The sequence below is a fragment of the Nycticebus coucang genome, chromosome 6 (genome assembly GCF_027406575.1).
Source record: "Nycticebus coucang isolate mNycCou1 chromosome 6, mNycCou1.pri, whole genome shotgun sequence".
NCBI lineage: Eukaryota > Metazoa > Chordata > Mammalia > Primates > Lorisidae > Nycticebus > Nycticebus coucang.
The window spans coordinates 122,874,705-122,902,426 of NC_069785.1; the positions used below are offsets into that span (position 1 = coordinate 122,874,705).

Genomic DNA, 27,722 nt, shown 5'->3' on the forward strand with positions numbered 1-27,722 from the left:
CAAACAAAGTATTGAATGGTGGCTGACACATTGTATGTTCTCAGTAAGACATAGTTACCATTAATACTAACCATATAATTGCCCCCCCAGGCAGAATTGAGCCTCTGCAGGAGACAAATGGACTTTTTACTGCTGTGGCCTATGGAAATCTCAAACTCTTCACACAGCCTCTGTTAGCTGTCATTTCCCTGAGGACAGAGTCATATCTCACTGCTGTACATTGGGCGTGGCACATAATGATAGCTTTGTGAATTTGTGTTGACTCTATAACTGAATGGGGTGGGGGGAAAGTCCTTAGATCCTAGACACTCTGACTGGGCCCTGGGCCTTGGGCCCTGGAAATGTGCTGGCCTCTCTTCTTGGAATTGTCCCACCTATTCCCTTCCAGGAAGGCACCTCTTTGATGATCTCAAAAGAACAGTAAAAAAAAAAAAAAAAATCCTGAATGAAGGCTGGGACTGAAATGGCTTCACTTTTGGAGCTTTAGCCCCCAGCACCTGCAATCCTAGCAACAACTGGTAGCAGGTACGTTGATCTCCCACATGAAGAAGAGAACCCGGGACTACCTCCCACCCAGCATCCAGAGTAGTTCTCCGTGCAAGGCGAGTCTCCAAGGGGGAATCCAGTGCTCTCTCCCTCTCTCTCCCCACCCTCCACTCCTTAACGGAAAAGCAAGAGGCATCTGCACCTGCAGCTCTGCTGAGGCTCCCCTGCTGCCCACGCATACAGCAAGGGTGGAGGCTTTGGGCTCTTGCTTTCCTGCAGGGGCCCCAGCCCAAAGGTGTGGGGTGGAGCCAGTCTAGCTGCTGCACAAGCGGCTGGCTGCTCAGGGCTGCTCAGGGCTGCTCCACGTTTCTCCAGAGGGAAGGACAGAGACTGACATGGAGCAGGGGAAGGGCCTGGCTGGCCTCACCCTAGTTATCATTCTTCTTCAAGGTAAGGGTCTGCAACCTAGAGAAGGGCCCAGGGGAAGAGGCCATCACCAGGGAGACAGGAATATTGAGATCCCTAACCCTGAGCCCACCTCAGCTGTCACCTTAGAGTACAAAGAAGAAGGAAAGACAAAAACAGAGCCTCTTTCTGGTCTCTGCTACAGGAGAAGCATTGTGGGAGTGGGAGAAATGGGGTCCCCATCTCTGAGAAATCAAAACAGAGAACTTAACTGGCTAGAGAAAGGACCCTGCTGCCGCCATCTTAGGTTTGAGTGTAGCCCAAAAGGGCATGAGCCAGGGAAACCAGACAGAGAAGATGGCTGTTCCCTAATTCAGAGCCAGGGTTAGCAGTGAACCTACAAAGCATTCATTCATTCAGTTGGCCAATGGTCAACAACTGTGTGTGAGATCCTAATATGTGATAGGCCAAGAGGATATAAAAATGAATAAAAAGCTGGCGTGCTAAAGAGCTCATACTGTAATTGAAGAGGAAAGTTTTAATATTACCAGACTGAGTGTAAGTTTCAGTGTGGGGTACCTGTACTAATATTCGGTTAAAAATATCCAATAGGAAAGTAATGAACTAGGTTGACGATTGCAGTCTGGACACCTTGGTGGAAGCTAAAACCATGGAAGTTGTTGAAATCAGACAAGCACTATGTGTGACGTGAGGAAGAGGATGCTAACGATGGCATTGTGAAGGGATGAATGGAACTGTGTGGATACAAACTTTTTAGGGCATTTAGAGAAAAAGAACTTCAGGAAGAGCTAAAAGAGTGATCCAAGATCTGGAATAATAAGATGTGATATCATGGACACCAGCGGAGTAGAGAGCTTCCAGAAGGAGAGCATTACCAAGAGTATAAAATGTTAAAGAGAGTTCACTAAATTAAGAATATATTTTAAAGGTTTTTGCTTGATACTTTATTATACTGTCAAAAAATATCAATAATGGCCAGCCATGGGGGCTCATGCCTACAATCCCAGCACTCTGAGAGGCCAAGGAGGGGGGATTGCTTGAGCTTACAAGTTCGAGATCAGCCTGAGCAACAGTGAGGACCCCCCACCACATCTCTAAAAAAAATAGTCGGGTGTTGTGACAGGTGCCTGTAGTCCCAGCTATTCGGAAGGCTGAGGCAAGAGGACTGCTTGAGGAGTTTGAGGTTGCTGTGAGCTAGGATGCCATAGCACTCTACTGATGGTGACAAAGTGAGACTCTGTCACAAAAATAAATGTGAATCAAATTCTTTAAAAAATATAAGTCAATACTATATTTAAAAGTTTAAATCCGTGGGATTTGGCAAAATAAAGGTTGTGAGTGATTTAGAACGGTTTGATGGGGGTGATATGAGTGTAAGGCAAATGGGAATGAGGAGAGGTGAAGGTGAGGTGATGAAGAAGAGCAAGGGCAAGACTATTTTTTTAAAGCAATTTGGATGCAGACCGGGCACAGTGGCTCATGACTGTAATCCTAGCACTCTGGGAGGCTGAGGAGCAAGAGGATCACTTGAGCCCAAGAATCTGAGATTGCTGTGAGCCACGATGCCAAACACTCTACCCAGGGTTACTAAGTGAGACTCCGTCTCAAAAAAAAAAAAAAAAAAAAAAAAAAAATACAGGAAAGAAAGAAATTTGGATGAGAAGAGAGAAAAGACTGAGTAGTAATTAAAAAGGGAAGTAGTGTCTACGAAGAAACATTTTGGAGGGTGGGAGAAAATTGAGCACATTTCTAGGCTAAAGGAGATGAACAGAGAAAGGTCCTGGAGTTGATGTTGGAAGGATGAAGTTAAAGGTGGTTTCAAAGTCACAGAGGAGAGGGCAGTGTTCCCTTCTAAGACTAGGAGAAAGGACGTGCAGGTGGCACCAGCCATAACTACACTTGTGAACGGAAAGAAAGGGACCTAATGGCACCTGCTTTCTCAAAAAACTAGGTGGGAGGCAGCGCCTGAAACTGAGCTGAGTGATGGCCAAGTGGGAGACCTGAAGGGGACAGAGTCTCACCCAGTTGCCCTGAGGTTGAGTAATATGGCATCAGAGCTCACAGCAACCTCAAACTCACAGGCTCAAGGGGCCCTCTTGTCTCAGCCTCCATTAAAGCTGGGACTAGGTGACAGTGCTTGGCTAGTTTTTAGAGACTGGGTCACACGCTTGCTCAGGTTGGTCTCAACCTCCTGAGCTCAGGCAATCCACCTGCTTCGGCCTCCTAGATGCTGGGATTACGGGTGTGAGCCACTGTGCTCTCCAGAGAATTTAGAATTATTTTTGAGATTATCGGGGAGGAGGACGGGAAATGACGGGGGGGAGTCACAGTGTATGGCACACCTCTTGGAGACGGGACACAATTATAAGAGGGATTTTACCTAACAAATGCAATCAGTGTAACCTAATTCTTTGTACTCTCAATGAATCCCAGACAATAAAAAAAATAAAAATAAAAAATGAAAAGTAGAATAATGAAAACTAAAAAAAAAAAAAAAGAATTATTGGGCAGTGCCTGTGGCTCAAAGGAGTAGGGCACCAGCCCCATATACTGGAGGTGGTGGGTTCAAACCCAGCCCTGGCCAAAAACTGCAAATAAAAAGTAAAGAGAGAGAGAGAGAGAGAGAATTATTTCGGAGAAAAATGGAAGGAAGAGCCAGCTAAAGACAACACAGGTTGAGGGCGGGCCTGAAGGCCTGAGTGAGGCCACTGGACATAGTGGGAAGAACCCTGGGCTAAGCAATAGAAAACCTGAGATCTAGATCCAGTTTTGCCACCAATGAGCTGTGTGAACTTGAGTGATGCCTCCTCTGACTGGGAGGAGGTCCACATCAATCAATCCAGAAATTTGGCTGCTAGAGCTTTCAAATCCTAAAAGGAACCCACACTCATATGTGCTAAATTAAAAGATGTCAATGGTCATGGGCTGGACACACCTGTAATCCTAGGACTCTGGGAGGACAAGGTGGACTCCTTGCTTGAGCTCAGGAGTTTGAGACCAACGTGAGCAAGAGCAAGACCCTGTCTGTACTAAAAAAAAAAAAAAATAGCTGGGCATTGTGGCAGGCGCCTGTAGTCTCAGCTACTTAGAAGGCTGAGGCAAGAGGATTGTTTGAGCCCAAGAATTTGAGGTTGCTGTGAGCTATGATGACACCACAGTGTTCAACTTGGGGTAACAAAGGGAAACTCTATCTCAAAAAGGAAGTAAATAAATAAATAATGTTAATTATCAGTCTCATCTCCTTTCCTATGGAACGTGAGTTAGAATGAGGGGTTTCTTCCTTTTCTTTTTATTTTTAGAGACAGAGTTTCACTTTGTCACCCTCGGTAGAGTGCTGCGGCATCACAGCTTACAGCAACCTCCAGCTCTTGGGCTCAGGCAATTCTCTTGCCTCAGCCTCCCAAGTAGCTGGGACCACAAGCACGCGCCACAAAGCCCGGCTATTTTTTTTGTTGTACTTTGGCCAGGGCTGGGTTTGAACCTGCCACCTTTGGTACATGGGGCCGATGCCCTACTCATTGAGCCACAGGCGCCGCCCAGAATGAGGGGTTTCTTTGTCCTCCCATGGTGACCACGTGATTGGGAAGAAGGGCTAGTGTGAAATCTGCTTAACTGTGTGTTTTGCTTTTTGTCCCCCATTCATTCATTTAGCAAATACAAAGCTCCTTCCATGTTCAGGCGCTGGGAACTGTTCATAAACAGTTCATCCCTGCGCAAGGTTCTAAGACAGTTGGCTCCTTCCAACTATTTCCACCATACTTTGATCGCTGACCACCTCTCCTCGTCACACACTAACTCTGGCCACCCTGTTTCTCTTGTCCTTTTCCAAATCTGTATCGCTTTTCTTGTTTTGGTTTGTTTGTTTTTTTTTGAGGCAGAATCTCACTATGTCACCCTGGGTAGAGTGCTGTGTCGTCACAGCTCACAGCGACCTCAAACTTTTGGGCTTAAGTGATTCTCTTGTCTCAGCCTCCCAAGTAGCTAGGACTACAGGCACCTGCCAGAACACCCTACTATTTTTTTGTTGCAATTGTCATTGTTGTTTAGCTGGCCCAGACTGGGTTCGAACCTGCCAGCCTCGGCGTATGTGGCCAGTGCCCTACCCACTGAGCTACAGGTGCTGCCACCAAATCTGTATCTTTCTCATCTATTCTTTCCACCCAGAATGCCTTTCTGCACTGTGCACTTATATAAGTACTAAAAGATAATTTATAAGTTCTATTACATTGATTTCTTTTTTCTTTTTTTTTTATAAATCATAGCTGTGTACATTGATATGATCGGGGGCATCATTCACTAGCTTCACAGACCGTTTACCAAGTTTCACATATACCCTTGTAAGATGCACCACTGGTATAATCCCACCACTCCCCTTCCCTCCACCCACCTCCCCCCTCCCCTATTACATTAATTTCAAATAGGTTTTTTTTTTCTACTTCATTGTAAATTCTTTGGTGACAGCAACTGATTCTGTGTATCGTCACCTTTTTCTTTCACAATGCCTAGTTTGTTAGGTCATGACAGTGCTCAGTAAATGGATTAGATGTAATTGAATTGAATTTCAGTGCTAGGTCTCCACAGCACATGTACCACACAACTCTACTTACTCTGAATTTTGAGACAGATCTGAGGACTAATTGAATAGCTAACTCCCCTCGGACATTCAGGGTTTCTACAAGAAATTGATCACCAAGGGCGAAGATTTTACAAGTCACTCAGCTCCAAAAGCCTTTAGCTGCCAGGGCTTTAGCTGCTAAAGGAACATAACATTCTGGCCGTACAATCCCCTTACTTATACTGCAATACAAGTCTGATGCTAACCCCTTAGTTAGTGTCAGATTCCATGGGTTAAAGACATGGCTCTGGCTTGGCGCCTGTAGCTCAGTGGCTAGGGCACCAGCCACATACACTGGAGCTGGCAGGTTCAAATCTAGCCCGGGCCTGCCAAACAACAATGCCAAATACAACCAAAAATAGCTGGGTGTTGTGGTGGGCACCTGTAGTCCCAGCTACTTGGGAGGCTGAGGCAAAAGAATCACTTAAGCCCAAGAGTTAGAGGTTGCTGTGAACTGTGACACTATAGCACTCTATAGAGGGCGACATGGTGAGACTCTGTCTCAAAAAAAAAAAAAAAAAGATATGGTTCCCAACAAGACTTCCCTCACTTTAAATGCCAGCTACAAGTTCAGGGGTCCTCAGATCACTCACATTTCTGAGAAACTGGCTACAAATGTGAAGGGTTCCTATGACGCCCCCACTCATGATTGGTAATTGCTAGAATGACTTACAGAACTTAAGAAAGTGCTATACTTTCTATTATCATTTTATCATAAAAGATAAAATCAAGACCAGGAAAATAAAGAGACACACAGAGCAAGGTCAGGGAGGGTCCTGAACACACAGCTTCCATACCCTCTCCCTACAGAAACAGAACAGGTGGCCCTCCCAGTACACTGAGGTACTCACCAATCAGGAAGCTCTGCCAAGTTTTTATGAAGGCATCTTTACATAGTTATGATTGAGTGAATCATTGGCTATTTGACTGAACTCAATTTCTCGCCCCCTCCACCCACTGGGACTGATCTGACTGGCTTTTAAGCCCTAATCTTCTATTCATACGGTTGGTCCTGACCAGCACCATCTTGAGTCATCTCCTTAGTATAAACTCAAGTGTGGTCTGAAAGTCCAGCATGAATAACAAAGGCATTATCAACGCTCATGGAATTCCTAGAATTAGAAACTCCCTCCCAGGAAGCCAGGACAAAGACCAAATTCTTTGTCACCACCTCGAATTCAATTTGGTAATGTAGGCCACAAGCCAGGAAAGTAGGCATAGATATGGTCATTTCCATAGGATAGCATCTCCCATCTCTCTTGATCTTGGCTTCAAATGACCATGGGAATACCTACAGGCATCTGAATAAGTCCTTGCCCAGTTATCTTCTCTATTCTGTCTTTACAGGTACGCATACTGTGGCCCAGTCAAAAGAAGGTAGGAGAATTGGCTTCTTTATATCCTCAAACTCTAAGAAAATTCATGGAAATACTACAAACAGTAGTCCTACAGGAGTGAACAATTTAGAAAGAATGGAATGATGAGTGATATGTAGCGCCTCCACTGTCACCCAGATCGGTGGCTTGTCATGACCTGTTGTGGGCAGACTTCCTGTAGCTAAGCATTTCACCCCTGGTCCTTGCAGGAGAAACAAGTCCCTGGTAGCTAGGCATGTGACCTGTGAACCACCAGCCCTGGCATCACCTGTTAACAACATGTTAGCAATGCAGAATCTCACCTCCCCAGAGCTACTGACTTGAACTTGAAATTTTAACAAGATACCTATATGATTTGTGTATACATTAAAGTATGTGAAACACTGCCCTAATGGTCTTCTACTAGTACCCTGAGACTTGGAGAATTTTCGAGGCAGGATCCTTAATAAAACCACGGCTTTTTGCTTTTCAGAAAACCATTTGGTAAAAGTGAAGGAATATCAAGAAGATGGTTCAGTATTTCTGACTTGTGGATTGAAAGACAAAAATGTCAACTGGATTAAAGATGGAAAGATAATCTCCGTAAATACAAGTAGAAAAATATGGAATCTAGGAAGTAGTACCAAGGACCCTCAAGGGATGTATTGGTGTCAAGGATCAAAGGACACTTCAAAACCACTCCAAGTGTATTACAGATGTACGTAATGTCCTTTGGTTTGTTTGTTGTGAAATTAAGCAGTACTTGCCGTGATGGTGACCCTATTGTAGGAGTGAAGGTGGAAGTGGGTGCCAAACAGTGATATACTAGCCGGTTCTCTTAATCTCAGCTTGCCTCTTTTAATACAGTGGACACTCCATTGTTTATCACCTCCCTACATTGACCACCTCCTTAAGTTGACCCAATTTTCATAGACCAGCCACACACCACATATATGTATCAGTACAATAGGCTTAGTTCCTTATGTCGCCCACCTTCGTACATTGATCAGTTTGTTATAGTCCCTTGGGTGGTCGATTTACAGAGGTTCTACTGTATTGTAAGATAGTTCCCTTGGCTTCTCGTAAAAACATAGCTAATCCTGTAAAGCCTTGTTTACCTTTGGGTAGACTCCAGGAAATAGAGCAATTTTGCAGCTTCTGTAAACTGAGTGGGAGTGGGGGACACAGTGCCATTATAAGGTGAGTTGCGTTGAGGGGTGATGAGCAGTGGAGCAGGGAGGACAGGGTCTAGTCTTCCTTCTGTATCCCGTGGCTCCATGTAGTAAGATTACATCAAGACGGGTTGAGTTCTTGATCCAAGGATCCTCCCTTGCCATGTCACCCACGGAAGGAGGTGCCTAAGACAGAGCTTGAGAAAAATATCCAGAAGAACAACTTCCACATTCTGAAGGAGACTTGTCCCTCCTTTTCTCCACAGTGTGTCAGAACTGCATTGAGCTCAATGCAACCACCATCTCCGGCTTTATTTTTGCTGAGCTCCTCAGTGTTTTCTTCCTTGCTGTTGGGGTCTACTTCATTGCTGGACAGGATGGAGTTCGCCAGTCAAGAGGTAAAAGAATCTTCTTAGATGAGCCATGGGACCACCTGAGACCCTCAGCTTTCCTCCTACCAAAGTAGACCCAATAGAATAGTCTGAGTTGATGTGTCTTACACTTGTGTATAGTCAGGGGAGGCTGTTTCTGGGGGGCAGTGGAAAAAGGAGAGTTGGTTATTACAGCAAGTTTGCCTGCCTCAAGAGCCAGTGCCCTCTGATTTGTCCTCTGCATTTAAAAAAATTCTTCATTAGAAAAGAAAAGAAGGGCGGCGTCTGTGGCTCAAGGAGTAGGACACCAGCCCCATATACCGGAGGTGGCAGGTTCAAGCCCAGCCCTCACCAAAAAACTGCAAAAAAAGAAAAAAGAAAATAAATAGATAAATAAAAACAAAAAGAAAAAAATTCTTCATTAAAGTAAGTAAAAGTTAATCACAAGCATACAGTGCAAAAAAAATTAACAAAGTAAACATATCCAGCACCCAATTTAAGAAAGAATATATTACCAATGCCATCCCTGCGCAAGTGACCCTTTTGTGGTCACTTCCAGCCACCAACCATTCCCAAGAATGAGTATTGTTCTGACTTCTAACACCAGGGAATAATTTTTCTTTTTTGGAGACAGAATCTTGCCCTCGATAGAGTGCCATGGCGTCATAGCTCACAGCAACTTCAAACGCTTGGGCTCAAGCGATTCTCTTGCCTCAGCCTCCCAAGGCGGGCGCCCACCACAACACCCGGCTATTTTTAGAGACAAGGTCTCAATCTGGCTCAGGCTGGTCTCAAACCTGTGAGCTCAGGCAATCCACCCACCTCAGCCTCCCAGAGTGTTAGGATTATAGGCGTGAGCCACCACATCCGGCCCCGTTTTGTTCTTTATGTAAACGGACTCACATGCAAGATTGTGAGATTATTTACACACTCGTGTGTAGATGATTCTTTATTATTTAGTATTCCATTGTGTGACTATAACCCAGCTTATTATCTATTCTCCCTGTGTGTTTTGTTTATTTCTTATGCAGCTTCAGACAAGCAGACTCTGTTGCCCAATGACCAGCTCTACCAGGTAAGGAAATGAAGAAGAAAAGAGACATTGCAACAATTAGTGGGGGTAAAACTTTGGGATTGGGGGGAAATTAGCTAGAAGGTACTAAACAGATAAGGAACTGCTTGTAGCACACCAGATGATGAAAGTTATCCCTTCGGGGAGAGGAGATGAAATAAAGAGAAGGCTGAGAGAGGCCGATGTTAGGATCTAGTGAGTAAAAGTTGAGAGGGACATTGAGAGGGACACACAAAGAAATTACGTCAGAGTCTCCATCTCCTTGTCACCTTTCCAGCCTCAGGACCATGAAGCACCCCAAGCCTCACAAATAAAAATCATTCAATAAATATGCATCCAATTCATTAATATTGCATTTTTTAAAATGGCCTTATAACTGTACCGTACTTTCTAGCCCCTCAAGGATCGGGAAAATGACCAATATAGTCACCTTCAAGGAAACCAACTGAGGAAAAAATGAGCTTGGAACTCAGAACAGGTAGGTTCTTCAACACGAACTCTAAGAAAGTATCTTGGCATCGCCTGCTGTCCCAGCTGCAAGCAAAGCTATCTCCCTTCTTCCGCCCCCAAGCAACTCTAAGGATCAGACTGTGGTGGGTGGGTATGGAAAGTGGTTTTAGAGACCCTTCTCTAAAAACACTGAGGTCAGTACTGATTTTCTTGGCCTAAGACAGTGGTTCTCAACCTGTGGGTCATGACCCACAGGAACTGTATTAAAGGGCCTTAGAAAGGTTGAGAACCACTAGCCTAAGAAAATAGGAATGCTGTGCTTATCTGTAAATCCTCTTAGAACAGGGACTCCAGCCACAGAGACGATGGATGTTAATCTTCACCTTTCTATATTAGGGTTTCTCAATATCCATACTATTAACGTTTTGGGCTAGTTAATTCTCCGCGAAGATGGCAGTTTTGTGCATTGTAGGAGTTACAGCAGCATCCCTGGCCTTTTTCCACCAGATGCCTGTGACAACCAGTTGCCAGTGTGACAATCTAAAATGTGTCCAGACATCCATTCCGGGGCAAAATCACCCTTAACGTAGAACCACTGACCTATATTAACCTTACAGTCAACCAATCAATCGATCGATCAGGGGTCCTGATTTAATCAGTCTATGAGATGGTTCAGTTAAGAAGACAGGGCTGAAAGCATTATTTTATTTTCTGAACCAATTGCCATTTTTTTTCTTTTTCAATCCAGGTGTCCTTCTATCCAGTTTTCAGAATGAATGCAGTACATTTTGGAGAGCTCTTAGCAGACAGACTTTCAACCCTAAACCTAAACTCAAGGTTCCCAGGGGTCACAAATGGAGAAGAAAGGCCATCAGAGCAAATTTGGGGTTTTCTCAAATAAAATAAAAAATAAAAACAAGAACAGTGTTTCAGAAGCTGAGAGGGAAAACTCATAAAAGAAAAATGAAAAGATCAAGTGACTCCCATTTGAATACAATTTTTTTTTTTTTGAGACAGAGTCTCAAGCTGTTGCCCTTGGTAGAGTGCTGTGGCATCACAGCTCACAGCAACCTCCAGCTCTTGGGCTTAGGCGATTCTCTTGCCTCAGCCTCCCAAGTAGCTGGGACTAGAGGCGCCCACCACAGCACCCGAATATTTTTTTGTTGCAGTTTGGCCAGGACCAGGTTTGAACCCGCCACCCTCGGTATAAGGGGCCAGTGCTCTACCCACTGAGCCACAGGCACTGTCACCCAGAATTGTTTTTAGTTTATTTTTTCCTTTTTTTAGTTTAACTTTTCTGTAGTTTTTGTTTTGGTTTGGTTTGGTTTTGAGACAGAGTCTCAGTCTTTTGTCCCAGTAGAGGGCTGTGATATCAGCTTCGCTCACAGCAACCTCAAATTCCTGGGCTCAAACCATCTTCCTGTCTCAGCTTCCCAAGTAGCTGGGACTGCAGGCACCCCACACAATGCTCAGCTAATTTTTCTATTTCTAGTAGAGATCAGGTCTCACTCTTGCTCAGCTGCTCTCAAACTCCTGACTTCAAGGGATCTTCCTGCCTTGGTGTCCCAGAGTGTTAGGATTTCAGGGGTGAGCCACTGCACCAGGCCTTTGTTTAGATTTTGCATAAATCATAATTCAGTGAAAAATCTCCCTCTACCTCCATCCCCAGCCATGCAGTTGCCCTCTACAGAGACAAACTAGTTTCTTACAGATATTTCTGGAGGTATTCTAGGCATATATGAATAAATTCACAAGTCTATATTATCCTCTCTCTTATTTTTCATACAAGTGATATTATACCATACAACTTGTACCTTTCCCCTAATAAAACCTGAAGATCATTTCACACCATATAAAAAACTCCTTATATAATGCTTTGTATAGATACACTATAATTTATTTCACCTGTCCTCTATTGAGAGCCATTTAAAGTAGTTTTAACCTTTTGCTCTTACAAGAATGCTACAATGGCTAACAGTGTATATATGTCTTGTTAAAAAGTAATTGCATTCAAGGCTAGGTGCAGTAGCTCATGTCTGCAATCCTAGAACTCTGGGAGGCCAAGGTGGGAGGTTCCCTAAAGCTCAGGAGTTGGAGACCAGCCTGAGCAAGAATGAGACTCCTTCTCTACTAAAAATCAAAAAAATAGCCAAGAGTGGTGGCACATGCCTATAGTCCCAGCTACTCGGTAGGCTGAGGCAAGACGATCTCTTGAGCCCAAGAGTTTGAGGTTGCTGCAAGCTATGATGACCCCATGGCAATCTACCCAAGGTGACAGAGCGAGACTCTGTCTCAAAAAAAAAAAAATTGCATTCAAATATAATTTACATGCCATACAATTCATCCATTTTAAGTGATTCCTCCCTTTCTCGGTAACGTTTAGTAAATTTGCCTAATTGTACAACCATCCCATGATCCAGTTTTAGGATATTTCCATCATAAGCATTAAGATCCCTCCCGCTGTTTGCAGTCACTTCCTGCTACCATGCTCAACTCCAGGTAACTAGTAATCTCTTCTGTCTCTTTAGATTTTCCTTTTCTGGATGTTTTATATAAATGGAATCATACCATAGGGAGTCTTTTGGATTTGGGGGTGGGGGTTGTTGTTGTTGAGACAGAATCTCACTCCGTCCCTGAGTAGAGTGCAGTGACATCATCATAACTCATAGCAACCTCAGACTCCTGGGCTAGGGATCCTCCTGCCTCAGCCTCCAGAGTAGCTGGAACCATGCACCCACCCTGACACTTGGCTGGATTTTGTTTGTTTATTTGTTTGTTTTTATTATTATATATATATTTTTGACACAGAGTCTCAAGCCGTCGCCCTGGGTACAGTGCCGTGACATCACAGCTCACAGCAACCTCAAACTCTTGGGCTTAAGCAATTCCCTTGCCTCAGCTTCCCAAGTGCTGAGACCACAGGTGCCCACCACGACACTTGGCTATTTTGTTGTTGTTGCAGTTGTCATTGTTGTTTAGCAGGCCCAGGCCAGGTTGGAAACCACCAGCCTCAGTGTATGTGGCTAGCGCCCCACTCGCTGAGCTATGAGCGCCGCCTATTATTATATTTTACAGAGACGGGGGTCTCTATAAAAGTCCCAGCATATGGGGTCTTTTGTATCTAGGATCCCTCACTTAGCATGTTTTCAGCGTTCGTCAGCCAGTAGCATATTTCAGCATTTTGTTTCTCTCTGTTGCTGAATAGCGTTCTACTGGATGGCTATACCACATTTTGTTTATCCATTCACCAGTCAACGAACATTTGGATTGTTTTCAGTTTTGGGCAACTATAAATAATACCGCTATGAACATTCTCATGCAAGTCTTTGGACATGTTTTCACTTCTGGGTTAGAAGAGAAGTTAGGAATAAAGAAGTGCTGGGTCATACGGTAAATTGATGTTTAACTTTTTAAGAAACTGCCAAACTGTTTTCCGAACTAGCTATAACCATTATCACATTTCCATGACCAGTGTGTAAGGGCTCTGCTTTCTCTGCATTGTCACTGTTTTACTATAGCCTGTTGTTGTTTTTTCCTTTTTACTTATGGTTAGTTTTTCATGCACATTCTACAAGCATTTCCAGGTAGTAGAATTCACTGGTGTTCTATGGCATCTACGTTATATTTCATATTTTTAGAAAAGTCTCCCCCCACTTTAAAATTATTCTTTTTGAAAAGTTCTCCCGGGGGCGGCGCCTGTGGCTCAGTCGGTAAGGCGCCGGCCCCATATACCGAGGGTGGTGGGTTCAAACCCAGCCCCTGCCAAACTGCAACCAAAAAATAGCTGGGCGTTGTGGCGGGCGCCTGTAGTCCCAGCTACTGGGGAGGCTGAGGCAAGAGGATCGCTTAAGCCCCAGGAGTTGGAGGTTGCTGTGAGCTGTGTGAGGCCACGGCACTCTACCAAGGGCTGTAAAGTGAGACTCTACAAAAATAAATAAATAAATAAATAAATAAATAAATAAATAAAAAGAAAAGTTCTCCCATGAACTCCTTTAGCATTTGGTTTCATTTTATGTATTTAAATGTTTGGCCTATCTTGAATTAATTTTAGTGTGAGGCCTAACATATTGATCAGTCTTTAGTATAGTTATCTGCCAAGTAATTCCAGAAATATTTATTAAATGGTTCATTTTGTGCCCATTAATTTTTTTTTTTTTTGAGAAAGACTCTCACTCTGTTACCTTGGGATAGAGCAGGACCCACAGAAACTGTATTAAAGGGCAACAGCATCAGGAAGGTTGAGAACCACTGGGATAGAGGGTGGTGACCTCATAGCTCACAGCAACTTCAAACTCCTGGGCTCAAGCAATTTTATGGGCATTAATGATATTCTACTTTGGTCTTAATTCTCATTGCGATCTTCAGTGTCATTTCTTGTGCTTATGAGCCAATCATATACCTTTAATTAAATATCTATTCAAATATTTTGTCCATTTTATGAACAGGTTGCTTTTCTTACTATTGAATGTTAGGAGTTCTTCATATATTTTGGATACAAGTTCTTTATCAGATACATGATTTGGAAATTTTCTCTACCAGTCTATGGTTTGTGTTTTCATTTTCTTGATGGTGTCTTTTCAAGTACAAAAGTTTTGAATTTTGACGAAGTATATTTAATCAGTTTTTCTCTTATCTACTGTGCTTTTGGTGTCATGTCTAAGAAATCTTTGCCAAACCCACAGTCATGAGGATTTTATCCAGGGTCTTCTTTTTATAGTTTTTAAAGGTCTATGGTTTTAGCTGTAATAATGTCTTTTTGAATGTGCATATGACTATTTGTAACAAATATAAATAAATAGAATTTTAGGCACTTGTATTTATGCTTGTAATTTTGTTAAATATTGCCAAGTTGCACTTCATGGAAATTGTATCAATATATACTACCAGTAACAATAAACAAAAGTGCCTTTTCTTTCTTAAGACAGAGTCTCCCTATGTTGCCCTCCATAGAGTGCTGTGGTTTCACAGCTCACAGCAACCTCAAACTCCTGAGCTTAAACGATTCTCTTGCCTCAGCCTCTCAAGTATCTGGGACTACAGGCACCAGCCACAACGCTAGGCTATGTTGTTGTTGTTATTGTTGCTGTTGTCATTGTTGTTTTTTAGCTAGCCTGGGCTGAGTTCAAACCCGCCAGCCTTAGTGTGTGTGGCCAGCACTCTACCCACTGAGCTAAGGCACCACCCCTAAAGTGCCTTTTCCATACATGTTTCATCAGTGTATTATTAAATTTTTGAACTGTGCCAACTTGAATGGCGTCTCAGTGCAATTTACATTTACATTTTTCTTATAAAAATTTATAGTAAACTATTTGTTTTTCCTTCTCATGCAATATAAGCTCACAACTTTGGTCTTTTTCTTATTGACTTGCACCAGCCCCTTACATATTTGGGAAACTAAATGTTGTGTGGTGGTAGTTGCAAGTATTTTGCAATTTTGTTACGTGTGTTTTTGGGGGTTTTTTGTTTTTTATTTATGGTTGGTTTTTCATGCACATTTTACAAATATTTCCTTGTACTAGAATTCACTGGTGGAGTTTTTTTCTCGAAATTTCACATTTTATTTGGGAAGCAAGAGTTGCCATTTGGGACATAGACACAGACCAAGCAGTCTGTTTGGTGTGTCTGAAGAAGACACAGAAGGTTAAGAGTTTTATTAGAAGGGAGAATTTTACATCAAACGCACACCTAAGCCAGTCGCGTGGCTGCCTTGATGAGGGTGCCTGGGAAGGGACGCACCAGTAGAGGGCTCAGAGATGGTCCTCAGGAAAGGAGAACAGAGACAGAAACACCAATTTTCTCAAGAACAAAATCAGAACTGATGATAACTAAAGTTCTCAGCGCACAACCGGAATAAAGCAGGTGGACCTTAGGGAATGATGATGTCAGCGAGAGCGGGAGGGCAGAACTCCAAGACTCCCACGAGAAGCCTCCCTGCAGGCCCCCTGCTGGCAGCCTTGGAGCACTGCACCCCCAAGCCCATCTGTCCAGGCCCCCGCTACGCTTCCTGGGCAGCACTCACCCAACACTAAGCTGAGCCATCTAGAGGTCCCTTTTTGGTCAACCGAAAATGTTACCGCAGGAAGAGGGTCCAGCCACCTGTCACTGTCAGCCAATATGTAGGGACAGGGCTAGGTCCACCAAACTTTATTTGTTGGAAGGCTGGGATTCAAGAGTTCAGTTCACTGGTGTTTTATGGCATCTACATTATATTTCATAATTAGAAAGGTCTTCCCCCATTTTAAGATTATTCTTTTTGAAACGTTCTCCCATTAATTTCTTTGTCATTTTGTTTCATTCTATACATTTAAATCTTTGGCCTATCTTGAATTAAGTGTGAGGTCTAAAAATAGTGACCAACCTTTAGGATAGTTATCTGCCAAGTTATTCCAGAAATAATTATTAAACAGATCATCTTGTATCTGTTAATTTTTTCTTTTTTGAGACAGTCTCACTCTGTCACCTTGGAGCAGAGTGTTGTGGCCTCATAGCTCACAGCAACCTCAAAATCTTGGGCTCAGCAATCCTCTTGCCTCAGCCTCCGAGTAGCTGAGACTACAGGCTCCCACAGCTAATTTTTTTATTTTTAGTAGAGACTGGGCCCTCACTCTTGCTCAGGATGGTCTCAAACTCCTGAGCTCAAGCAATCCACCTGCCTGGGCCTCATAGAGTGCTAGGATTACAGGAATGAGCCACTGTGCCCAGCCTCCATTGATTTTAAATGCAGTGTTACCACCCACTCTCACCAGATTGTAAATTTCAGGAAAGGAAAGACTTGTGTTTTTTCACTATGGTATCTTAAGGAACTAGAACAGTGACGTGCACTCAAAGATAGCACAGTGCTCGTGTGTGTGTGTGTGGTAAAATATACAAAACACAAAATTTACTATTTTAATTATTTTAAGTGTACTATTCAGTGGGATTATACACATTCCCACTGGTTTTTAGCTGCCACCACCCATTTCCAGAATTTTTCCATCATCCTCACAGGAACTCTGAACCCATTAAACAATAACTTCTCATCCCCTTCTCCCCCAAACCGTGGGAATCTCTATTATACTTTCTGTCCATAGCAGCGGTTCTCAACCTGTATTAAAAGGCCGTGGCAACAGGAAGGTTGAGAACCTCTAGTCTATAGAAATTTGTCTATTCTAGGTGCCACCTATAAGAGGGATCATACAGTATTTGTCCCTTTGTGTCTGGGTTATTTCACTTAGCACAATGTTTTCAGGGTTCATCCATGTTGTAGCAAGTATTAGAACTTCGGTCCTTTTTAAGGCTCTATCTATATGCCATGTTTTCTCTACCCATTTATCTGTTGATGGACAGTCTGTGTTGTTTCTGCCTTTTGGCTACTATGAATAATGCTACTATAAACATTGATGTACAAATACCTGTTTGAGTTCCTGCTTTCAAGTCTCATGGTCATCCATCTCAAAGTGGAATTGCTGGATCATATGATTAGGCCACATTTAACTTTCTGAAGAACTGCCAAACATTTTTCTCAAAGAGTCTGCACTATTTTCATCAGCACATTTCCATCAGCAATGCATAAGGGTTCCAATCTGTCTACATCCTCACCAACAATTATTTCCCCTTTTTTTGGTAATAACCATCCTAGGTAGATGTGAAGTACATTTATGATTTAATTTTCATTTCTCTAATGACTAGGGATGTTGAGCGTCCTTTCTTGTACTGATTGGCCATTTGTATGTACAGTCGGTCCTTTGCATTTGTGGATTCAACCAACCATGGATCAAAAAATATTTGGAAAAAAATTGCATCTGTACTGAACACATACAGCTTTTTTAATTGTTTCAGCAATACAACTATTTACATTGTATCATAAGTAATCTAGAGATAATTTAAAGTATACAGGAAGATGTGTCCTGGATTATATGCAAACACTACACCATTTTATATAAGGGACTTGAGTATCTGTGGATTTTGATATTGAAGGGGTTCCTGGGACAAATCCTCCAGATACTGAGGAAATGACTGCATTATTTTTTCAATTATAGAAACGTCTATTAGAGTCCTTTGCCCTTTTTTGAAATGGATTATTTAGGTGGGCTTGTTGTTGAGTTGTGGGAGTTCTTTACATATTCTGGATAGTAATCCTTTATCAGATACATGATTTAAATATACTTTCTCTCATTCTGTGAATTGCCTTTTCACTTCCACAATGTTAACACTTGAAAAATATACTGCTTCTATTACTTTTGAGAACTTGAAAATAACTTTGTAGGATGTATACTTTCTCCACTTTATAGATAAGAAAACAAATCTAGGGCTGAGTGTGGTGGCTCACGCCTGTAATCCTAGCATTCTGGGAGACCTTGGCGGGTGGATTGTTCGAGTTCACGAGTTCTGACACCAGCCTGAGCAAGAGGGAGACTTCGTTTCCAAAAACTAGCTGGGTGTTGTGGCAGGCACCTGTACTCTCCGCTACTCAGGTGGCTGAGGCAAGAGTATCTCTGGAGCCCAAGTTTGAGGTTACTGTAAGACACCATGGCACTTTACCAGGGTGACAAATTGAGACTTTGTCTCAAAAAAAAAAAAAAAAAAAACCAAATCCGATCAAAGATAGCACATTGCCCTGCACCTAACACGTTCTCAAATTTTTTGTTATTGTTTCTTAGATTATAATAATCTACGAAGAGTAACAGAAGCAGCTCCAAACAGGTATAAGACTGGTGGGGCAAACAAAGTTGCGAACAAAGTTTTTCTGCCCTCCATGCTCCAACACACCGGTTTCCAAGACCCAGCTTTCTGTTCCACTAAGCTCCAAACCTAACAACCTTGTCGACCTCCTTACCACCCCCAAATCCGATCCCTACGCCTCTTTCTGCCCCTCTGCCCCACCAACAGCTACCGCAAGTAAACTGGCGCATGCGCCGCACGGCTGTCTGCGCGCCCGCAGCTAGCGCGAGCCGACACACCCTACTTCCGGCGCGGAGATTAGTTTCCACAAGCCCGGGCACTTAGTGATGATGTCAGCTCCGGTTGCGGTGCTGAGTCGGAAGTGGGAACCCTTCGGCCACTGAGACTTTGTCGTGTCGTCGCTGCTGGCCCTTCAGGCTCTGGTAAGAGAGAAAACAGCTTAAGGGGAGAGGGTCATTGAATCTACAGTGGGACATTTTCCCCCAGTCCAGGGCCAGTTTAACCTCTGCGCTCTTACCGCCTCCAAATTCTTTCTCCTGTGCTTTCTTGACTAGGGATCCTCTCCTTCGTGAACTTCGACCCTGTCTGATTTGGAACCCCTCTCTCTGTACATTTCTCTTCTCCGCTTTTCCAGGCCCCTCCTGCAAAAGGCGCAATACTGTCCTTGCATTTTCTTTTGATTTTCTTTCTCTAGAACGTGTACCGAGCGGGTGGGTCTCCCTCCTTCCTACAAATCCCTTATGGAACAGGAAGGGTAAAATATTAAGAGTAAACGACAAATAGCTAGATGCCAAGAAGATAAAATTAATCACGAGTCGTAGTAATCAGACCAGTTGAATGCATATGCCAAGGTGTTGACATTTCTGAAGGCAAATGACCCGTGTTCACCACTTAATTCGCCTGGCACCCTGCCTTGTTTTTCCTAGGGTTTTGAAGACACTTCTAAAATTGAGTGACCACAGCTCAGGGGGCTAATGTTTGATGAGTCTTCCCTTTGCCATCAGTTTTTTGCTCCGAAAGCAAGGATGTGTTTAGTCTTGCTGTCATTGACTGTTTTTGCTCCACGTGGCATCCCACCTAAAGATAAAAGGGGACCCTAGAATTAATGCTGTCTGCTTTTTGACTTGATGAGATCCTTTTAGCTTACAGGTAGATGTGTTGGACGTGTTTGTTGCCACATTAGCATGGCCCGAAAGTATTGGGTGAAACATATGATGATGAAAACATTTGTCTAGGCTCTGCTCCTGTAGCTCAGCAGCTAAGGCGACAGCCACATACACCAGAACTGGTGGGTTCCAACCCAGCCCGGGCCTGCCAAACAACAGTGATAACTACAATCAAAAAATAGCTGGGTGTTGTGGAGGGCACCTGTGGTCCCAGCTATTCTGGAGGCTGAGGAAAGAGAATCGCTTAAACCCAAGAGTTTGAGGTTGCTGTGAGCTGTAATGCCACGGCACTCTACCGAGGGCATCGTAGTGAGACTTTGTCACAAAAAAAAAAAGAAAGAAAACATTTGTCTAATACCTATTGGTTTTTTTTTTGAGACAGAGTCCCAGTCTGTCACCCTCGGTAGAGGGCCATGGTGTCACAGCTCACAGCAACCTCCAACTCCTGGGCTTAAGCTATTCTCCTGCCTCAGCCTCCCAAGTAGCTGGGATCACAGGCGCCGGTCACAACGCCCAGCTATTTTTTGTTGCAGTTGTCATTGTTGTTAAGCAGGCCTGGGCAGGGTTTGAACCCACCAGCCTCAGTGTATGTGGCTGGCACCATAACCACTGTGCTACAGGTGCTGAGCCTCTAATACCTATTTTTGTTTGACGTATGTATTGCTCACCAAGACAGAGGCCTTACAGTGTATGATTTAATAGGGCTTGATTTTAACAATCCCAGTTTTATGAAGTGTTCTACATATTCTGTTTAAAAACTATATTAAGTGCTCAGGAAAGCTGACAATGGCCTTTAAAATATTAACAGTACTGCTTAGAAACAAGGCTTGAATCAAGGGAGGGCGACAGAATTTTGTAGGATGGCTGTTATATACTCTTGGCAGCAGGTATATCAGAGTGAAACTTGTTTTCAAGGAGAACATATTCAAAAAGCTTCTAAGGGGGAGGCGCCTATGGCTCAAGAAGTAGGATTGGCCATTGTATCATCCCAAAGGCTGACAACTGGCTAGTGTTGCATATTTATATGGCAGTAAAAAATAGATTATAAATCCCCAATGACATTGTTGGATACTAAAGCTAAGGGTACCTAGTTATCTCCAACTCCATTCTGTCAGACCTTTCTTTTAGAGTGGGTAATAGCTAGGTACTCTTATTTACATTTGCAAGTCCATTGAACAGATCTAAGCTGGCATCTCCACATACTTTTCATCAAGTGATCAGTCCTTTTTCTGGCAAATCTTTTCTATAAGATTTATAGAAATCTTAATCTATAACACATTATTAGCCTGTTTTCTTTTTTTTTTTCTTTTTTTTGTAGAGACAGAGTCTTACTTTATGGCCCTCGGTAGAGTGCCGTGGCATCACACAGCTCACAGCAACCTCCAACTCCTGGGCCTAAGTGATTCTCTTGCCTCAGCCTCCTGAGCAGCTGGGACTACAGGCGCCCGCCACAACGCCCGCCTATTTTTTGGTTGCAGTTCAGCCGGGGCCGGGTTTGAACCCGCCACCCTTGGTATATGGGGCCAGCACCTTACCGACTGAGCCACAGGCGCCGCCCTATTAGCCTGTTTTCTGTGAAAATAGTTTGCACAGATTTGAAATATATGTGGAAAAGATGCGCTTAGTGAAAGGCAAATGAAAATGCTTTTGTTTTTCACAGGCAGTAGAGATGACCCCCAGAGATTTATTTCCATTCTTCCTTCTACACATGCTGAGATACCAAAGAGCCACAGTGTCTGGCCTGGTACTTGACCTTCCACTGCAACCCAAGACAAGTATTAAAGCCCTTACCTTGAAGTAGGATCATGGATGATGCTGTTGATTATAAGTAGTTTAGGAATAACTAACATGTAAGATTGAGTCATTCAGTAAATACTTAGGATTTTGGCTCGGCGCCTGTAGCTCAAGTAGCTAAGGCGCCAGCCACATACACCAGAGCTGGCGGGTTCCAATCTAGCCCGGCCTGCCAAACAACGACAACTACAACCAAAAAATAGCTGGGCGTCATGGTGGGTGCCTGTAGTCCCAGCTACTTGGGAGGCTGAGGCAAGAGAATTGCTTAAGCCCAGGAGTTGGAGGTTGCTGTGAGCTGTGATGCTGCGGCACTCTACCTAGGGTGACCGCTTGAGGCTCTGTCTCAAAAAAAAAACTAATAATAAATAAATACTTAGGATTTTGTGATTGTGATATATAATGTCAGACGCAGAAGAAAGAATAATCAGATATGAACATATATTCAAAGGGTACACAGTCAAGCTTTGCAAGGTGGCAGTATTGTAGCCAGTGAGGTTTATCTGAGGTGCAGTTTTTACTAATAGAAAACTTTTCCCAATACCCTGCCGTGACGACTTGAAATATAGTCAGCACTGGCAATTTTTGACAATCTCTACAGAGACTGAATTAAAAAAAAACAAAACAGCATACCATCTAGGAAGGTAGAAGATCTGCTTAGAAATACAATGTAGAAAGTTTCAAGTCCTAGCAAAAATATAAATGTTATAGGAAGCTAGCTTCTTTATACAGTGTGATAATACAGAATTGAGAAAGGAGGAAATAATGCTATTTATGGCAATAAATCCTCTTTGTCTCTTTTGATAATCTGAAGAGCTTCTCTGTGTCATATGTCCTATATTCCTGGCTTTCAACTTACTTTCTACTTACAGGGTACAGGAGACGTGAGTCCTTTGTAATAATCTAGACTCTTCAATTATTCGACTTATGCAATTTAGTGGAATTTATTGGCTTTTATAACTGAAAAGTCCAGAAGACTTTCTCTTTCAGGCTCTCAACTCTGTTTTTCTCTATGTTGGCAGGAAAAAAGCCCCCTTTTCTGTAGATTCAGCCACAGGCCTGAAGCTGGTACTCACTCTGTTAGGCCACATGGTGCCTTGTGTACACTCCTGAATCAATCACTTTGGCCAGAAAATGCATTTTTTTTTTTTTTTAGACAGGGTTTCATATGTCGCCCTCGATAGAGTGCCTGGGCTTCATAGCAACCTCAAACTCTTTGGGCTCAAGCAATTCTCTTGCCTCAGCCTCCTGAGTAGCTGGAACTACAGGCGCCTGCCACAACACCAGGCTATTTTTAGAGGTGGTGTCTCGTTCTTGCTCAAACTGGTCTTGAACCTGTAAGCCCAGGCAATCCACTGGCCTCGGCCTCCCAGAGTGCTAGTATTATAGGCGTGAGCCACTGCACCTGCCCTTTCTTCTTCTTTTATTCATTTATTTATTTATTTATTTATTTTTTGGAAACAAGAGTCTCACTCTGTAGGCCTTGGTAGAGTGCTGTGGCGTTATTAGCTCACAGCAACCTCAAACTCCTGGGCTCAAGCAATCCTGCCTCAGTCTCCCAAGTTGCTAGGTTTATAGGTGCTCACCACAAACCCTGGCTAGATTTTTTATTTTAGTTGAGACAGGGTCTCACTCTTGCTCAGTCTGAACATATGAGTTAACTCTTGTTCTCACTCTTGCTCACCCTTTCTGAACATATGAGTTAACTGTAATGAATACCCAAGGGTGGGCGGTGCCTGTGGCTCAAGGAGTAGGGCGCCGGTCCCATATGCCGGAGGTGGTGGGTTCAAACCTAGCCCCTGCCAAAAAAAAAAAAAATGAATACCCGAAGGAAAAATTGAGGTGTTTTATTGGAAAGAAAGGCCGATGTTGTGGCAACAGGGGAAAAAACTGCTCAGTACATTTTTTGCATGCCTGTGGAATTCAAGGTATCTTAGAATGGAAGTAGAAGGTGGGTCAGCTCACCATGAGACAATTCCTACATGAATTAGGAGTAATAGTGAGGCTTATGCAATGGTAACATGGGGAAAAGCCCTCTCAAAACTTCTCACTGTTATTAATTCCAATGCTAAATATGATATTGTCCCTTTTTTGGTATTATTAAGCTTGATTAAAAATACATGGCAAGGGCGGTGCCAGCTCAGTGGGTAGGTCGCCGGCCACATAAACCCAGCCTGAGCCAGCTAAACAACAACAACAGCAACAACAAATAGCCGAGCATAGTGGCGGGCACCTGTAGTCCTAGCTACTGGGGAGGCTGAGGCAAGAGAATCGCTTAAGCCCAAGAGTTTAAGGTTGCTGTGAGCTGTGATGCCATGGCACTGTACTGAGGGTGACACAATGAGACTCTGTCTCTAAAAAAAAAAAAAAAAAGCAAAAAATAAAACACATAGAGCAACGTCTAACAGTTTAATTCTTGGAAGTGTTAAAGCCCTGCGTCATGCTGGAAGAAGATTAGACTGTCTCCCCAAGTCATTACAGCTAATTAGCCATTAGCTATTATGCAGAAAACATGGCAGAGAAGCATGAAGCAACTGGCGGAGATGCCTCAGAATTGTCAACAAGTGTTATAATCTCTCTTCCTCCAGTAAACAAGGGTAACTTTTTTGACTTTTGTTAACATGATTCTGTCAGGAGTCTTACCTTGATAAATTAGAGGTAGACCAGATGTTCTTTTTGTCTTCTCTTATATTCATGCCCCCATTCCAAGCCTTCTGTCCTTGTTCAATATCCGTAACAGTTCAGTATCCTTGTAAGCAGAATATTCATCCCTTTTGTCTCTTCCCATCCTTTTTAAGGTAGTATTTCTATGCTGTGGCCTTAAAATTTCAGGAAGGAGGTAAAGCCTTTTAGGGAACTCTGCCTATTCCATTATGCCACTGAGTTGATTTGGCCTTAAATGAGGAAATGTAATCAGAAGAGTGCTAATGCAGGCTCAGTCATCTCTACTAAGTATTTGAGGTTTATATCCATTTCATATTACACAGTAGACCTGAAATTTGGAATTTGTATTTCTTAATTTTTAGTGGAAGAAATAAGAGTAATTGAATAGGCAGATTGTTTAATATATTTTGAAAACCCATGACATATAGCTAATGTGGTCCCAGTTCTTATTTGCCTTCCAAATCTAAGAAACAGGCATTCAATTAGTTTATACACAACTCAGGAATTTCCAGTTCCAACCCTAAGTCATAGAAGTCTGAACAGGTACCACAATGTTCCCCCTACTGTGAATAAGAACCAGTCTGCCAGCATAGAGATTTATGGGAAATCTGGTTATTGTCTTATTATTTATTTATTTTTTTTGTAGAAACAGAGTCTCACTTTATGGCCCTCAGTAGAGTGCTGTGGCGTCACACAGCTCACAGCAACCTCCAACTCCTGGGCTTAAGCGATTCTCTTGCCTCAGCCTCCCGAGTAGCTGGGACTACAGGTGCCCGCCACAACGCCCGGCTATATTGTCTTATTATTTTTAAGTGCCACATTGATATTATAGTTAGTGAGTTCTCTCTTTGACTTCAGTAGTTCTTTCTACTTAACATAGGTCCTTAAAGGTATAGCAAATAGAAACATGTCAACAGATAAATGCATCCAGCTGAACATTTTCTAGGCTTTTTTTTTTTAGTTTTAGCTGTTCCCAAATCAGGCCACTATATCCAGTTAATAGGTTTGTAACCATTTTGCCAAAAACGTCTTGAGTTTTGAACTAGGAATTGGGGGGTCTTAACGCAAAGCCTTTTTAGATGTATTATACTCAAGAATTGGGAAAATGAACAACTATTGGTATATTACAGCTGTTCTGTTATCTGTCCTTCTGTGTCTAACACCTCTCCTTTGTGTAGCCCTTCCCCCTAGGTCTGGATGGAGGATACCTTAAAGTGAAATGACAGACCAGGAGAATAACAACAACATCTCAAGTAACCCCTTTGCTGCTCTTTTTGGCTCCCTGGCTGATGCCAAGCAGTTCGCAGCAATCCAGAAAGAGCAGCTGAAGCAACAATCTGGTAAGTGGAAGAGCCAATAGCAGCAGATAAGATGACCTAGAAAGGGGTCTTTTCAGATTAAGTATCCTTTGAGTCCTTAATTGCAATTGGAATTTAAGTTTTGGACAAAAGTTTTTTGGGGTTTTTTTGGTTGGTTTTTATTTTGGGGTCCTCTCCATCCCTTCCTCCCCCTTACATATAAAAAGATCAGATAACAGGTGGTTTCATAGTAACAGATGCCAGTGTGATCCCAAAGCTGTCAAGCTGTTTTATTTTTAAAAAATATAACCTAGTAATAGCTATTTAAATAAATCTTTTAAACATAGGAAACTGAAGTGGGTAGGTATAGGTGTGGAAAGCAGCTGTAGAAAGCAGATTTATAAGGAGGAATTACAAAAGCTTTTTAACCTGTAGACAAATGAGATTTGTTCTTAAGCTCAGCACTTCAAAGACCCTCTTAAGTGCCTCTTCTGTTCCACTGAGTGGCCTCCTTTTTTTAGCTTACTGCTATTAGGACAGACTTCTTAGAAAAAAATCAATCAGATTTTTAGCTTTAATGTGAAAAAAAATCAGAATAGTCTCACTAATCAGAAAAATGGTTTTCCTCATCTGGGACCAAATTTAAGATCAAGTCCAGCTTCCTTCTATCAGGAGACATATAGATTAGAAAAATTAGGGTGGGCTGGGCACCGTGGCTCATGCCTTTAATCCTAGCACTCCGGAGACTGAGGCGGGTGGATTGTTTTGAGTTCTGGAGTTTGAAACCAGCCTGAGCAAGAGTTAGACCCCGTCTCTACTAAAAATAGAAAAACTAGCTGGGCCTTGTGACAGGCCCTGATAGTCACGGCTACTTGGGAGGCTGCGGCAAGAAGGATCACCTACATCAGGAGTTTGAGGTTACTGTGTACTATGACACCATGGCACTCTAACCTGGAGCAACAGAATGTGACTCTGTCTCAAAAAAAAAAAAGAATTAGGGGCATGTTTCTCAAATATATTAGTCTTCTAAGGATATTTACAATCTTTCAAACCAGAAATTGTTCCCATTCTTCTCTCTCCAAAAATAAGAATAGTGTTTTTCTTTTGGGAAAGGAGGAAATGCTTATATTTTTTCTTCGTTTATTTCAAAAAACTATTTAGATGTATTGCTGATTGATGACCTGGCTTTCTGATTAGGATTTAATAAAAACAAAGTAAGACAAAGTAGACAAGGTGATAGATGAAGCAAGGAAAAATATATGCAATGTTGACTTTTTACATGATTTTCTAAGCTCTGAAATCTCTCCCAATATCTGTTGTACAGGCTCAGAATGGGAAATCTTGCATTAGGAGATTTGTAGGAGAGAAAGATGAATGAAGAATAGGAAAAATAAGGAAATGGAAAGTATAATTTATGAGTACATGGTTGAAGGAAATTTTACTAAACAGATTCTTAGCTTCTGTCACTGTAGGAGTTCAGAGGAGAATGTAAGAGTATTGGAGCTAGGGGACAGAACGGTCATCTTTCTGGCTATAAACAGACATAAGGCTGGCTAGAATTGGGAACATTTCAGGCACCAAGCAATGGGGACACGTCAGGTACATGCCCTTCTGTTACTATTTTGGCACCTTCTCATCCTACTTTGTTTACACTGAGTTTATCACGCCACCAGGTCCAACCTGTTTTCCACCAGCAATTAGTACTCTGCCAAAACCTCTGGCCTGCTATATTGAGCTTCACTTTTACTAAACTCTTAACTTCTGAGAGTTTTTCCTGGACTTTTAGAATAACCATTCTGTAAATAGGGAAAAGGAGATACAGACTCCCATGTGACTTTTAGTAAATAACACTACTTTTATTGTTTATTCAGCATGGGTGCCATTCTGAGAGATACTTTTAAGTTGCTTTATAAAAAATTTAAAGGATTCAGTCAAATAAGAAAAAGTAACAAGGGCGGCGCCTGTGGCTCAGCGGGTAGGGCGCCGGTCCCATATGCCGGAGGTGGCAGGTTCAAACCCAGTCCCGGACAAAAAAAAAAAAAGAAAAAGTAACAAACTAGGGAGAATAAGAAAAGAACAAAAGATGTGACAAACCACTTAGATATGATAATCAAATGATTTTAAAAACCTAATGATCTAATCTCACCGATCATTAGAAAAATGTCAATTAAAACAATGGTGAAAGCCCAGCATAG

At 42.6% G+C, this 27,722-nt stretch overlaps 2 protein-coding genes and 1 non-coding gene across 3 annotated transcripts in view; all 3 read left to right on the forward strand.

The window, feature by feature from the left end:
- The first annotated feature begins 782 nt into the window (after positions 1 to 782).
- LOC128589088 (T-cell surface glycoprotein CD3 gamma chain) lies at positions 783 to 13,854 on the forward strand. The gene is made up of 7 exons (XM_053595980.1): positions 783 to 936; positions 6,875 to 6,904; positions 7,376 to 7,600; positions 8,321 to 8,452; positions 9,457 to 9,500; positions 9,892 to 9,975; positions 10,696 to 13,854. Exons 1-6 carry the CDS (start codon positions 882 to 884, stop codon positions 9,955 to 9,957), a joined length of 552 nt encoding a protein of 183 aa, XP_053451955.1. The 5' UTR covers positions 783 to 881; the 3' UTR covers positions 9,958 to 9,975; positions 10,696 to 13,854.
- Positions 13,855 to 18,945: 5,091 nt separating this feature from the next.
- Positions 18,946 to 27,722, forward strand: part of UBE4A (ubiquitination factor E4A) — a 44,502-nt gene continuing 35,725 nt past the window's right edge. The window contains exons 1-2 of the mRNA XM_053593758.1: positions 18,946 to 19,030; positions 25,408 to 25,569. Coding sequence (XP_053449733.1) covers positions 25,449 to 25,569 — 121 coding nt within the window. The 5' untranslated portion in view covers positions 18,946 to 19,030; positions 25,408 to 25,448. The remainder of the gene's footprint in view (positions 19,031 to 25,407; positions 25,570 to 27,722) is intronic.
- Positions 22,029 to 22,169, forward strand: LOC128589282 (U4 spliceosomal RNA). Its single transcript, XR_008380884.1, has one exon. It is a non-coding gene; the product is annotated as a U4 spliceosomal RNA (small nuclear RNA).